At 50.4% G+C, this 15339-nt stretch overlaps 1 protein-coding gene and 1 long non-coding RNA gene across 3 annotated transcripts in view; both read right to left on the bottom strand.

Moving 5' to 3' along the window:
- TEX264 (testis expressed 264, ER-phagy receptor) overlaps positions 1-3156 on the bottom strand; it is a 39208-nt gene extending 36052 nt beyond the window's left edge. Inside the window, exons 1-3 of one of the 2 annotated variants that reach the window (XM_064667721.1) lie at positions 3034-3156; positions 1988-2045; positions 524-815 (exon numbers count right to left, since the gene is read on the bottom strand). In XM_064667721.1, coding sequence (XP_064523791.1) covers positions 524-781 — 258 coding nt within the window. In that variant the 5' untranslated portion in view covers positions 782-815; positions 1988-2045; positions 3034-3156. The remainder of the gene's footprint in view (positions 1-523; positions 816-1987; positions 2046-3033) is intronic. The other variant, XM_064667720.1, reaches the window with a different exon arrangement.
- A 4253-nt stretch (positions 3157-7409) lies between these two features.
- On the bottom strand, positions 7410-15322 carry LOC135420346 (uncharacterized). The gene is made up of 2 exons (XR_010433494.1): positions 14992-15322; positions 7410-11601 (listed from the first exon to the last, which is right to left on the bottom strand). It is a non-coding gene; the product is annotated as an uncharacterized LOC135420346 (long non-coding RNA).
- Positions 15323-15339: the final 17 nt, after the last annotated feature.

Below are 15339 nucleotides of genomic sequence, written 5' to 3'. Positions count from 1 at the left end.
TGTTTCATCAGACAGGAGCCCTCAGCAGGCAGCACCTGAGGTTTCAGTAACAACTCTCAGGGGACGGAAGAACTACAGGGAAGCTCAGAAACACATGAGAGCACTAGAAACAAGAGAAGGAGTAGGGATGAGAATAGACAGAGCTGAAGAGACCACTTGCTTTCAACCATAGAACTGCAAGCCCAGAAGGACTGCACTTCCAGCAGCCAAGAAATCTGCCAAGTTATGTCTCATCCTGGGGTCACGAACATTCCCCTCTGCTCCATAACCAGCTCCGTTATCCTGCTGATAACTCATTCAGCAGAGGCTATCAGAAGAGAGCAAGCTTTGCTCACCCAGTGCCTTCCAGTTAGGGTTATCCAAAAACCCATCTGCTTTCAGGTGCCTTTCCTCACAAAGCATCCTCTGCTGACCTGGGAGAACTTCGTGAACGCCAGTGCCTGAAACACGACCAGGAAGCATCCCAAGCTGAGAACCCGTGTGCTGACTGTGGGAGCCCGTGGCCTCCCGGGGCACCCCTTACCGTGTGAGGGTTGTCGTAGTAGACGCCGATGGAGCAGAGCTTCGAGGAGATGCTGCAGCCGTCCGTGAAGAGCTGCCCGGATTCTCCATAAGGGCCCACCCTGAACTTGTAGGCCAGAGTCATGGTGCCGACAGGGGGGGAGCCAGCGCTCACAACCACCTCCGTGAAGAGCCCCGAGTACACGGCGAAACCGAAGACCGTGAGCAGCAGCAGCGCGACCACCGCTGCGATCAGCCCCAGGAGCACCCAGTCGGTCATGATGGACACCTGGTGCGCCACGGTTCCTGATGCACTGGCAGCAAGGGCAGAGGAGAAAAAGGAGGGTGGTCAAGCCAGCACTTGGGCAAGCAATCGCTTTATGAAGTTATTTATGTGCAGCAAAAGCACTCTCGTTCAATTCCTCTGATGTGTGAAGCTTGAAAGGAGTGGAAACCCCCCAGAAGCCTCCTGTATATTAGTCTCACATTGCATCAGCCTGTTCCAATTGGTCACCAGGTACAAATTATACTGCTTCAGTGCCTCTTGGGAATAAGGTGGTTATGAAGGGAGGACAGAGAGGCACCATCCCCATCTCCTCAGAACTGCTCAAGTCCAATTTTGCATCCAGGAGAGACCAAAAGCCACCCTGGCAGCCTGCATCACCCAACAGGTAACAGATACACAGCACTGGGCTAAGGATCAGGTGATCACAGTAAAATAATTTATCATTTATAGATACCATGCCCAAGGTTGTGACCAGGGAAGCGCCTTTGTCAGCAAATCTAGAAGACCAGGCCTTCCTGCAATGATCCAAATGAGGACCATGCCAGTTCAGAACTGAGCCCTGTATCCAGATCCAAGTACCCAGAGACACTCAGAGGAAGCTGAACACCCAGCTAGAAAAAGCATCCCCAACACACTCAGGTGCAATGAATTACTGGTATTCCTTTTAGATAGCTTTTTTTTTAAACTAGAAGAGTTTTTATAACCCCAACAAAGGCTTCCTGTTTTGTTTGGCATCTTTTCTTTTGTGCTGACTGTGGGACACAGCAGCCTGGTTGGTGAATGCCTCCTGCTTGTTGTCACCCACCAAGTGCAACCACTCTGAGGAGTTGCAACCCAAAACACTTCAGGAGAGTTGTTTGTGTTTTATACTCCCTTGAAACACAGCTCTGGCCACAGGGACTAGCTGGGACACTCCCCTTGGACTTTCACAGGAGACAGGTTTGGAAGCAAACACTGAAGTAAACAATTCACCTTTACCTCTGTTTTATAAACACACTTTGTCCACAAAGAGTTGTTCACAGAGGCTGCTGCTTGTTCGCTCAGCTTTATGGCAAGAGAAAAGCCACATCCTGGTAGGAAGCGCAGGCGGCTCCGCTCTGCTCGGCCCCGGCAGGCAGAGGGATGGCAAAACCAAGCCCTGCCGAGCCACAGCACCGGCCACACTCCTGGGCCAGGCACCGTCTCACACCGTGACCCCACTCACCTGAAACACCCAGAAACGCTTCACGGCATCCACAGCAGTGCAGGATCTTCGGCGCTGCAGCAGGAAAAAATAAGTATCATTGCTTCCTCTCAAACTCACGAGACCAAAAGAAAAACAAGCCACGCCAGAGCAGCCGAAAGGCACCCGGTGGCCTCGGACCAGCTGCCCAGAGCAGGGGTGTCCCGAGGAGCACCTGCTCCTGCAGGACCCCGCAGGCCAAGGTTTCTTCCCAAAACTCTGCGGCTGAACACACGAGGCACCGACAAACACGGAAACGGGAAAGGGACGGCGAAGGAGGACGATGTCCTGCAGCCGCCCCAGCCCGGCGATCCCCGGGGTCACCTGAGCCGCACCGGGGCTGCTCCCCGGTGCCCCGGCAGCGGAGCGCTCCCGGGGGGACACACCGCTCCAGGGGGAATGCACCGCTCCCGGGGGGACGCACTGCTCCCGGGGGAACACACCGCTCCCGCAGCGCCCCGGCTCCTCCCTGGAACCGACACGGACCCGGCACCTCCAATCACGGCCCCGGTGGCTCCCCCGAGCCGCCGGCCCCACGCCCAGCCCCAGGGCCCTGATGGCAGCCGCCCCAGAGGAGAGCAGAGTATTTTGGGCCGTTCCTCCCGGTTCCCGTGGCTCGCTCCCCGCCGGCACTGCCGGCTGCCCCCTGCCCTCCCCACGGGCAGCGGAGCGGAGCCCCCCGGCCCCTGCCCGGCCGGTGTGTCCATCCCCCGGTGCCCGTGCCCGGCGGAGGGGAGGCTCTGCCCCGAGCGACCCCGCAGCCCGGCCTGCCCGCCGGGAGCCGCAGCCCTGGGCCGCGCCTGCCCGCGGCAGCGCCCTCCGCACCGGCACCGGTGCAGCCGCCGCCGCCGCCGCACCCACCGCCCGGGCGGTGCGGGACCCGGCCGGCGCCCTCCGGCGCCAAGCAGGCCGCGGCCCTGGGGGAGGGCCCGGTGCGGCGATGCCGCCCTGGCCCCGCGGGGCCCCGCGGAGCCGCCCCCGCCGCGATGGCGGGCGGGGGTCCCGGCGCCCCCCGCGCTCTCACCCGGGGCTCCCGGTGCGACCGGCCCGGAGCGATCCCGGCGCCGCCCCGCCCCGCCGCCAGGGGGCGGTACGCGCGGGGCCGGGGGGCGGGGCCGCCGGGGGGGCGGGACAGCGGTGTCGGGACGGGGGCGTGGTTTCCTCCGGGGGCGGGGTCTGGGGCGGAGCCCCCCGAAGGCTCGCGCCCCCCTACGGCAACGCCCCGCGAGGAGAGCGCCCCCTGGCGGGCGGGCTCGGCCATCACGGGAACGCGGGTTCGAGTCCTCCCGGGTCTCCAAGGGCCTGGCCCCCCCTCCTCCTCCCGGCCCTTCCCATGCTCTTCCCAGTGCTTCCCCGCTCGCCCAGCCCTGGCACTGCGCAGGACCCCCAAGTCCCTGCAGCAAGGCGGGCTCTTCTCTCCCCCCCCCCGCCCGTGCTCTGTCCAGGGCACTGCTGGTCGTGAATGGTAGCGCTGTGTCCTACAGCTTCCCCTGTGCTGGGGCTGCGGCAGCATCCTGCCTGGGTGACCCCTGAGCCTCAGCCTCCGTAACAGCCAGAGCCTCTGGTGACTGGGCCCCTCCCCTCGGGCCCTGGACAATCAGGTGCTCTCCCGCACCAGCCCTGACCACACAGCCTGGCTGGTCGGGGCAGTGGCAGAGCTGCTCTGCAGCACCTGAGCCCTTCCCACCAAACCCAGAGAGGGTTTTGAGCAGCAGATTCCATTGCTGGGGCTGCCACAACCTGTCAGAAACATCTTCACTTCTCCTTTTCTTCCCCCTGTATAAAAGCAACCTTCGCACCTCTCTGATCTTTCTCCAGCCTCTTCAACCCTCTTACCAGGGCAAGTTTGCTCTCTACTGACACATGAGCCACCTTCAGATGCAGCAACAAGGAGCAGTGGAGTTTGCTGCTGCCTCTCCTGCTGTGGTTTCACATCCATTCCCATACATCCCAACCCTCTCCATCAGGGCTGTTTAAAGGGGGAGTCCAGCACCAATTGGTGCTTTTCACCGATGTGCAGCTCATTTATGAACAGCAGTGTGAAATACTGTCATACTTGCCTTTCTCCAGCAGCTTCCTAATGAGGACCTCGAGGCTTCCCATAAACTGGGATTAGTTAAACCTCAGAGGCCCTCCTTGTGTGTGGCACTACAGCTCTTTTGCAGCTGGAAGAAAATATTCCAGCTTGGTTACGTGTCTCGCCTGGAGCCGTGCAGTGAATCACTGGCAGGAAGAGGAACAGAACTCAAAAGCCCTGTAACTGCCAGCTCTGACCATCACACACTTCTCCTTCCTCCAGTCTTGAAGTTATTTGTCAGCACACATTTAATACTTAGCATATGTTTTCCCATTACAACACTAAACCCTAAAATTTGGTCTCATTTAGCAGCTTTGTGCCTTCACTCTGATCCAGTACATCGGGAAGAGGTGAGGCAGAAGGATGTACTGTCCAGTGAGGCCCTGGGTGTTGGGCTATGGCAGACACTTCGTCTCAGCAGACTTCTTTGGGCCCTGCTGGGCCCCTCACATCTCTAATGGGGGATGCAGATCAGCCCATTCACATTTAAATTCTCTCTTAGTGGCAGTCAGAAAGTGAGGTGGGTTTTGAGCAGGAGCAGATGTGGGCAAGCTGGCCTTGCACAGTCCTACCTCTCAAGATCCAGGTAATATTTCTCCATCCACCTTAGCCACTGTAGGGAGGGACTCCAGCTTCATCCCAGCAGTAACAGTCAGAAATGATGCTCAACAGAGCAGTCATCGCATCTCCCTCCCCCAGTGCTCCACATCATCTCAGCAGGGTACGTGGTTCCTGTGCCAGGACATTCAGCTCAGCCTGTGGCCCAGACTTCGGCCTCCCAGTTCTGCCCTCACCTGCTCCAGTGACCCAACAAGATACTTCGTTGTCCTTCCTCTCTCAGTTGCCTTTACCTGCTGGACAAGGTGAGCAGAGCTCTGTGAAGTTCACTTTGGTTGCCCAGCAGGCAAATAGGTGTGATAAGGACGCTGATTGCCTTGGGAACACGGCAAAACACAAACAGCTCTGACTAACTCCGCATGGAAATACCCTCCCTGGAGGGGCAGGCAAGAGGCTGGAACAGAGTGCACAGCTCTGGGAATTTTCCATCAGCACTGACATAGATGGGCTCCACTTCGAAGTCCTTCCTGGCTGCCCAAAACATGGCAACTCCACATTACTGCACCAGCACTTGGTCCCTTACAGCCAAGGGAGACCATCAGTTGAAGGAATAACTCGAAGGAAGGCAGCACAGGCACAGAAAATGCCCACCTGGTAGGTCCTATACAGAGGAAAAACACTGTGGAGGGCAGGGACTGAGCTGGCAGAGGGCAGGACTGGGCTGTGTGCACAGGGTGAGGGCACAGACATATATTCAGATGCTGCTTAGTCCAGTGAGCCAGGACCAGGCCATGGCTCAGATTTTAAGCCAGTAAGGTTTTGGCCACTGGCCTCCCAAAGCACAGAGTTAGTGTCACTGGCAGGTGCTGAGAGCAGAAGACTCTGGGAATCATCCCCAAAGGCTACACAGGACAGCATAAAGGATCTGCATCCCCTCTGCATAAAAGATTCCACTTCTCATCACCCAGTATTGGTACCATAAACTTTTAGTATTTGCCACTCTGGAGCTTCTTGTACCAATCAATAAATTTTCTGAAGCGTTATTCATTTGTCAAAATGCAACTGCTGTTGATGGGAAAACTCGAGATGACTAGGAAGGGCTCACACATGTCCTGACATCCCAGGGGAGCCAGGCCTGTGAAAGGCAAGCAGCATGAGGAGCACTTCAACCCCTCACCTTTTCGTGCCTCTGCTAATGCAAAAGAGGGGATGCACTGAAGGATTAACTATTGATCTGTTAGTTTGCCCTCAGATTTAGATTCATTTCCCACTGCAGGGCAGGGGAACATTTCTTTCTCATGACAGGAATAAAAAATTTACTGTTATAGAGTAAGGAAAGGCATTTACATCTTTTCAAACAAACTCAAAAGTGTTAAGAAATATGCGAATTATGGTTAACTGTCTATTTAGGCCACAAATGCTAAAGAGCAAACTATCTTTCTCCTTGATCTGTTAGCAGAAATAGTCTTATAATTAAATGCAAAATTTTTAAGTTATGGCAGGAACTTTTCAGGCAGACATGTAACTTTTCCTACCTCCTGCCTTTGGAAACCAGAAGGGCCAAGTTTAGATTCTCACCTTGTGTTCAGATCCCAGTCCTGAACCATACACCATGCTGGATGGTGTAGGATCTAGTGGCTAAAACAAAACTTTAGCCACCAAACCAAACAGAATGGACTGCAGTGATGGACAAAACACTCAGTAGTGCCTGCAGAGTGTCTTGAGCAGCACAGACTTACAGTAGCAGGACAAGGAATTCTGTCACAGGGAATTTCCATGGATACAAGCAAATTTCCATGAAGTTATGGAAGAAAAACTTTTGTAGGCTGTAACCTGTGAGCTCCTCTTTTTGCTACTGAAGCCCTGAACAGCAGATTAGAATTCTGCACCTTTGATTATCAGCTATTTAGCGAGATACTGAGGTGTTTTTTATTTAAAAAATTGCCATGGAGCTCTCATCTCTTCCTTTCAGATGTCACATCACCTCTGGTAGCTGCTGTGAATGACGAGCAGTCATTCAGACTCCCCTCCCCAAGGCCAGCAACTGCACTTGTACATCGCTTTGATTTTCTGTGAATAAAAGATCACTTACGAGCCTGAAGAGATGCATTATTCATCTTTGAACTCCCCTGAAAATCAGTTTAAACTGTTTATAGCTCCAGTCATTTGGAACTCAGGTGCACAACTTTGACTCATGACCAAACAGGTCTGGCCAAATTCCTTTGGTGATGCCAGCCAAGGGCCAGTGCTCAGAGGGATCTCTGCTCCACAGCCATCCTCTGTTCTCACATCAGTAGCAATGCTTCTCACAGACATCTGTGTTTGATCCAGAGGAGAATCTCTCCCTTTACCTGTGCCGGGAATATTTGTAGCTCCTACTGCAGCGTATCACACATTCACAAAGCACAGGGCTATCCACATCTTTTCTTGGTGAAAAATGTATTTTATAGGGACATTTGCACTGAAATATTATCTTAATTTCTCCTCCTATGGCATGTCTTCAATTTTCATTGTCTTAGCAGTGATTGTGTACTTCCTACTTCATCCTGAGGATGATCTTACATTGTCTTTGAGCTGCACAAGAATACACATCTACAAACCAGGCCTTGCTGTCTTTTTTTTTAACCTCCTCTCTTGTACATGAAGTCTAGATTAAGTTAGGTTTTTTCTCACTGAAAACATGAGATAGTTTCCCCAGAGTGTTTTTCCGTTTTCCATCCAGACAGAAACAAGAAGGGAAGCAGGAACGCTTTATGCTCCATCTCTCTGGGTTTGCAAACTGTGCTTGCAAAAAGTGCTGAGTTTAATGTGGTCTTGTCAACAAGCTCATTCTCTACAGCGAGTGACACTTTAGACTGTCTTCCAGCATTTTTAATGAGGGATCCCCTCACAGGCTTCAGGGATTTCAGCAGGATTTTAAGAGCCTTACACAATGTCACTCTAACCAGAGAGGAGCTGACGCTCCACAAAGCAAAGCAGCCCAGCAGTAACGACACCAACAGGGCTTTCATGTCAGTGGTTCTCCTTTAGTTTTACAAGAGTGACTGCAGGAGGAACAACCAGCAGGAACATTTGTCCCAACCTTAATTGCAAGCTTCAAAACCAGAAAATTAATTTCATATAGCCATGGTGTGCTCCTGCTTTTAATGCACATGCATAAATAGCGCTTTTAAAAACCTCTTTGGCAGCTCTGTGAAGAAATACATTATGACAACAACTCCAAATTTAAAGTTGAAAGACATTTTTGGTTTAAGATTTTCATCTCTTCCTGACAAAAAAAGCTGTCTTGAAAAAATACTTCATGAACCTCTTCCAGCTAAAGAACATCTGTAGCTGCTGTAAATATGAGGAGGGGGAGCACTTCCAAAAGGATTTTCAGAAACTCTGATTATATATACTCTCATATTTCCCTTCTTTTTCCTACTACCTCATGTTGTAGGGGACATATTATTCATAGCAAAAGCTATTAAACACAAGTGATTTCTGACATTAGTCCACCTCAACATGACCTCCCTTCCCTCCTCCAAGTGTCACTGCCATAGGCTTAACTTTGCAGCAACAGAGCACAGAAGTGCAAATCCTATCCCCAGGGATGCCAAGGATGCCATAGCGAGAAGGGAAAGCATTTAAAGGGAGATCCAGGAACATTTTTAATCCTATGGTTTATTCTGCTATCACGCCAAATGTGAGCTGCATCTGAATTTTGAGTGCAGAGCTCTACCAGCAGCATGGGGAGGAGAGGGAACAGTGTCACAATAAAGCACTGCAATGTTCTTGTCTTTTGTATTGCACATTTGCAATAAAGTTTGTTGCTGCTGTAGAGGGGAGGATAACGTGTGAGAAACTTTTGCACTGCACCAGAACAGCAGTGATCACTAGAAATTGCATTGCCCTCCTCTACATAACACAGCTTCACTCTCTGTGGTTTGGTCAGGCTTCACCTCAGCACCTTCACTTCCAGGGGGTAACAGCACACACACACACAATTTCTCTGGCTGGCTCTTAAGCAGCAGCTGAGCCTGAACCCAGCGTCAGAAATTGGGTTGAGGTCAATCTCCAAATAACAAAATGTTATTTTGGCTCAACGTTGCATATTTTGCCTTGGCTTTTGCAAGGAAATCGGTTTTCCAAGATTTTAGAGGTTTATGAGGTGGTTCTGAGATGTAACTCGTCCTGCTGCCAGGCAGGGATCAGTCAGCCACGTCTGAACTACCCTTACAGAGTCCCTCAGAAGGTCTGAGAGAGCAGGAGGGTCCAGCAGCCCTGGGATACAGCCTTACTGAGCATATTGAATGATAAAGGTACTCAGCAGGAGCAGTTAACCCAGAGCCATCTGTCACACACCTCACACCCCCTTTGCTCCCCCTTGCCCAGAACATTTCCCCTACGTTTTTCCCTGTTAACCCCAGTACCAGCAAAGGTCCTATTTTTGTGAAGAAATGCAACACTGTGCAGAAGCTGGGGAGGGCCAGTCACACACATCCCACTGGGACTTGTGCCAAAACTCAGAAGTCTAAAAGCAAGCCTTTTTCCCATTTAAACCTCTGCTCCTCTCATACAAGAGGGGAACTTTTATGCCTCTGCAGTATTTGCTCCTGCACCTTTTGCTTCTTGTCCAAAAAAAATGACAGAAAAAAAATGTAAAAGGACTGAATTAAGTCTATCACTGGGAAAAGACGCTTTTTCCAGATAAATACAGCCCTTTCCTGGGTTACTGAGACTAAAATATTCTTTAAAACAAACTCTGCATGAATTTGAGACATTAAATCCCAAGTTTATGCCTTGGTTTTTCTTAGGGAGGTTTTTGTGCAACTCTACATTAGTCTGAGCTGAGTTGCCTGAAACAAAGGTTCCTGAATGTGATCAATTTTAAAATCTTCTCAAATTGAAGAGTCTTTCAAGGTTCTTAGTGCAATTCCCATATTTAAATATGAACAATTTTAAAGGAAAACATACAGAAATTGCCATTCTGAGTTGCAAAAGCTTTGAAGTCACAAGTATTTCAGTGTGTCAGGGACAGTTCTCTGGCAAATTTGAGTGTTATTTTCCTGGAATAAGTGATCAAGTGAGCTGATGTGAGTCAGTCTCTGCTATACAAGACACTAAGATTTACCATTAATTCAGAGCAGTTCAGAACATTAGCACTAAGCTGATGCTGGTGCATCGACTGAGGTGGAGGAAAGGCTGCTGGTTTCTAGCACCAGTACCTGGGGGAAAGAGGAACAGGATTTGGAAGGACTGACTCAGACTGGAAAGAGATTCCATTTCACACAGCTTTTGGTATAACCTCCTCATTTAGCCTTAGCCAAGTAACAATCCATCTTTCTGGGGCACAAAGCAACACACCAAAATCAGAACCACAACAAAGAAAACAGGTGCTCCTAAATCATCAGTTCAGGGTCTCACTACAATTTAAAATGAAGTCATCTGCCAGGGGTTATCTCTGTGGCTTGAGAAATAAAGCACAGCACCCTGGGTGGGAAGACAGGCTTTCAATCTTTGTCACCTAACTACTGTCAGAAGACAAGCGTGGTGGAAACCAGTCCCCAAACATGTAACACAGACACCACGTTTTCCTACTCGCCTTTTTTCAACGGCCAAGGAATGAATGCGTGTGACTCTCAGGGACTGGGTCTGAGCCACATTTCTGAAGGCAGAAAGACTGCATAAACACAGCTCCAGTGTGAAGGAGAAAAAGATCTTTGTGGCAAACTGAATTTAGCAACGTCACCAGGAGCTTCTGACTCAGCCCCGCTCTGCCCAGCTGCGCGCTCCAACCACCACCTCCCTTCGTACCTGCCAAACCAGCCCCATTCAGCCCACCTGGAGCTCTGCCACGAGCAGCTGGACAGAAGATGACTGATGCAGCTGTAAAGCAACATCTAATGAAGAAATTCTTTTTTATTTCAAGGCTGTAATTAAGCCATACCTCGTAACACTGCCACCGGCTGAGGCAGGAAGGCTACTGACGGGTCGTACCAGGAGAAATGGCTGATAGGATCAGGTTGTTATTCCACTTCAGACCAGTTCACGTTGGCTTGAGTCAACCTCAGACCAGTCTAACTTTGCTGTTTCCTTGCCTGCTTCTGCTGCCTGGCAGGTCTCCCAGATAAAAGGGCTGCTTGCATCGCCCAGGCACAGAGGAGGCTGCTCTGGCTCTGGGCATTAACAGAAAGGTCTTGCACAGGCTCCAGTTTTCCAGGGAAAGTGCAAGACCCCACTGCCAAATGTTCCACCTTCAAACAGCTCGAGTCTGCTGCTCCCACTGTCCCTGCAGGCCGGTGACTGTGGTTTTCATTGTACAGGGACACAAAACACCCCATAGATGCACTTAAAGCAAAAGATTTAAGCACTTTCAGGTTAGCATTCCACCTCCTGCAAGTCAGGCTTAACATCTCCCTTCGGTGGGCTGCCCGGACAGCTTAGTCAGCTCCCAGGTGGGCACGTCTGCCTGCTGAGCAACTCAAAGCTGAGCTGACAGCTCCCTCCTCTGTCAGAAAGCACTAAAAGCGAGCGGCCTAAAAGTCTGTCCGAGCGACACTTGGAGCAGGAGACTTGAATAGCCAAGGTTATTATGCATTTTGTCTCACCTTTTGCATGCAGACAGGAGTTTCCCGGTGGTACAGGACCCTCCTGCCAAATGCACCGAGTGCTGCTAAAGCTCCAGTTCTCATCCTGCGCTGCTGCAGCTGAGCTGGGTGAGCCTCTTGCAGCAGCAGGGCATGGCCAGGACCTGCTGTCCCTTCCAGATGTGAAAGCTCATGCCATGTGTCCTGCTCTTGTCCTTCTGAGGTTCTTCAGAGTGCAGCAGCAGGAAGGGAGCAGAGCACAGGCACTGTCCTGCCCAGGCAGGACTGCAGGTTCCTGTAGTAGGTCACTGCCAGGTCTGTCTGTCCTTCCTGCCCAGCTACAGCCTCTTTCACACTGAGGGGGTACCCACCAGTCCTTTCCTTCTGCCTGCAAGAAAAAATATTGGATTTACTAAGAATTTAGTGGGAGGTTGAAACTACAAATGAAAATTTAGTCCCAGGGCGATGCTATCCCTGATGTGATCCCACTGCTGACATGCCAGCCTGGGATATAAGTGGAGTGTTGCATGTGCTGAACGTTTTTGTGCCTCATGCTTAGGGCAAAGGGCTTTTATGCTGGTTCTTGAAACAAAATTGGAAAAGGAGGGCATGGGCACTTCACAGAAAAAACAATTTTGAAATACTAGTAAAATGTTGGGGAAGCTTAATTATTTCAGGATCAAGACGCATCAATATATTCTCTTCAGTTTATCCTTTAAAATTTAAAGTGGAAAGTGGTTTTATTTCACTGTCTCGTTGTATAGTTTACTAGAGCTCCTTCAAATATTTCTAAATTCAGAAAACAGGAAGAAAACAATCAGATTATCTTAAACTGCACAAAAAGAGTCAATATTAGATGCCTTACTGTACAATTCAAATCTTCTATTCCCCCTCTATTCTCTATTGTTTTACAAAGCATTAAAGTTTGTCTAACAGAGTTATTGTTGGATCCTACTAAACATCTCTGAATTTTGTCTGTTCTGCTCCATTTACAAACTCAGAGTTCTGGGATAATTTAGTCTTTGAGCATAAACTGGACTTCACTGGTCTTGCTTGCTGCCTGCTAGGAAAACTGTAGATTTTTCTGATAGGGTTTTTAATTCAATTAAGTCTCTCTGCACATACCACAAGGTAAGCTTACTCATTGCCATTGCATTTTCTTGCCACAGCAGCTACCACGCACTTGAAGCAAGGCTGCTGTGTTGGTGTGAAATAAATTAAATAATTGTTCAGCTTTCAACTGAGACACAAGCTAAGAGAATTATGCAAAAAATAAACAACTTGTAAAAAAATGATAGTGAAATATGGGAAAGGCTTTCAGGACTGCAGGAGGAGCTGCTTGTGCTCTATTTGTGGGAGAGAGGAAGGTGGGTCACACTGGGATTAAGGGATGAGTTTATGCAAGTCACTGCTGTCTGGAGCTGTCATGCCCAAGAGCCAGCCAGGGTCTCTAAGAGGTACAGCCTCCTGGATACACAATCCCAGGTAGGGACATGAGATAAACTTTCAGTTCAGGTAATAAATCTTCACAGGAGGAAACCGGGGGGATCCCACTCTTGGGCAGAGAACACAGAACACAAAGATTTCTGATGGCTTTGCTCTCGGATTTTAAAGGCCTGTGTTCCTCTGAGCCTCGAGTGTTTCCATACCAGGGATTCTCTCAGTGGGAAATACAGAGCTGCTTTCTCCTGCAATCCTGCAGCAGGGAAGCCTGACCCATGCCAGCTTGGAGGTGCCTGTGCCCCACACAAACCTGTGTCTGTGTCAGACACTTCAACTGCACTGAGCTGGGGCTCATAGGCTTCATTTCTCCAACCACGCCCAAGAGCCTGTGTTGGACTAGAGGCCAGCAACTTTTGGGAGCTTCTGTTCCCCCTCTGCATATCAGAGGCTTTGGATTTCCCTATCCCTGTGAAAACCCTCTCTGTGAAAACCCCCTGTGAAAACCCCCTGTCCAGAGCACTGGAATTCTCCCCTTTGTTGGGGCTGTTGTGACAGCAGCACATTGACAGCACCCACGGGCCCAGCTGGAAGCTACCGCCCATGGACAGACACAGGCAAGTTAATTGCTACAGCAACAGGGAAGGAGGAGGCTAAAGGTCTGGCTTTCAAGGTGGCCACTTCCTTCAGGACTTCAGACAGGTGACTTGCCCTTCAGGATTCTTTATCTGTGAGACAGATCAAAAACTAACGTGACCAAGGCCTGCACTTGGCCTAAATGCGGTGTAGACTGGGGAGAGAGAAAGAATGATGTCCTACATGGAAGAAATAGATCTCCTTTTGGTTTGGGCTCTGCTGCTTTCACATTTTTTTTTTATACTGGCACCATTGGGAGAGTTCCCATTTGCTTAATTAGGCCACATATGAGGAACCTGGGAAGACATTTTGTATATTTGGAGTGGCTTGACCTGCTAATTTTCATCCTTTATGAATGTGAGCAGCCTGGGTTCAGATGAAAGTTCCTGACTTTAGGAGGAGCTGGATATCCAAATCAGCTGCAAAGGGTAAGTTGTTGGAGATTTTTGTTTTGTTTTTTTTTTTAAATGCCACACACGAACCCACATTTTTACTGGGGTAGACAGTAAAACACACTGCTCTGCTTATAGCTCTAGAACAAAGACAACACTGACAGATAAATGGACTTCTGTCCCAATGTCAGAGGTGGAGGTGTACTGGTCAGCCACAGGGAAAACTATCACAGGCCTCTTGACTATGCACGCTGTCAGCTGTCTGTCAAGAATCAGTACCGAGCATTTACCAGTTTGTATCAAACATTTGCTTGATTAAAAAAGTCAGTTTCTTGCAATGCTTTACAGGGACATGCTTAGTGACAGGAGCTAAGCAGCTCCTTCCTCTACAGAGTGCAGGCCATAAAAAGGTCAGGCTAAAGTTAGCTGGCAATGCAAATGCTGTCAAATAAGGAAGGAGCAGGGATGGGGACAAGCACTTAAGATCATGTACTAGGATTGGCACAGCACCAGCTTCTAGGGAAACCCAGGTTAAATAGGTTATCCCCACATGCCAGCTAAAGGCTCCTGTGCCTGCTGCACAAGGGAACCCTGAAAGACAGCAGAGAGTATTTGTCATCAACCCCCTCTGTACACACATTCCCTTCCCAGTGATGTCCCCCAAGTCCCCTAAGGCCAGTTCCACCTGTTGAACCTTCTCAGGTGAGCAATTAGGGAAATAAGAATGAAGTAGTACCCTTCCTCTAGGATACACTGCATCAACCACAGGGCTCTGCATCCTGGGACAAGGGCAATCCTTGCCATGAGGCTGACCACAGACATGCTCAGGAGACCCTGTCAGTGAGAAGTGGCAGTGAATCCAACCCTTCCAGCCCCTTCCTACACTGCCTGTGAGCTCCCTGGCTTCCTCCAGCTCCAACAGCTCTGCCTGGTGTCTGTCAACAGCACAGCTCACCGGCTCCACTGGAAGCAGGAGGGAACTGAAAGGCCCACAGGCAAATGGAGCACAGTGATACAACTCCATGTATGCCTTCCAGTGAGGCAGTTATGTTAGAAAAGACCTCTGACATCATCGAGTCCAACCTATGACCAAACACCAAACCAACACAGCATTAAGTGCCACATCCAGTGTTTCCTAAGCACCTCCAGGGATGGCAACTCCACCACCTCCTTGGGCAGCCATTCCAATAATCACCCTTTCTGTGAAGAAATTCTTCCTAATGTCCAACCCAAACCTCCCGTGGCACAGCTTAAGACTGTATCCTCTTGTCCTACCACCGGCTGCCTGGGAGAAAAAGGTCAATCCCAACCTGGCTATAACTTCCTTTCACGGAGCTGCAGAATGATAAGGTCAGTCCTGAGCCTCCTTCTCTCCAAGCTGAACACCACCAGCTCCCTCAGCCGCTCCTCACAGGACTTGTTCTCCAGACCCCTCACCAGCTCTGTTGCCCTTGTCTGGACCCGCTCCAGCACCTCAGCGTCCCTCCCGAACCGAGGGACCCAGAGCTGGGCACAGCACTCGAGGTGGGAATCCACTAGAAGAAAACAGGGAACTGAGCGGACTGTAGGCAAACGAGGCACTGTTACACAAATGCCCGGCGCCGGCTGCTCAGAACTCCTCAAACCCCTCCCTTCCCCAGGCCCCGCCACACCCCAAA

Source organism: Pseudopipra pipra, chromosome 11, assembly GCF_036250125.1.
Source record: "Pseudopipra pipra isolate bDixPip1 chromosome 11, bDixPip1.hap1, whole genome shotgun sequence".
NCBI lineage: Eukaryota > Metazoa > Chordata > Aves > Passeriformes > Pipridae > Pseudopipra > Pseudopipra pipra.
This window is presented reverse-complemented; position numbering and strand designations above follow the sequence as displayed.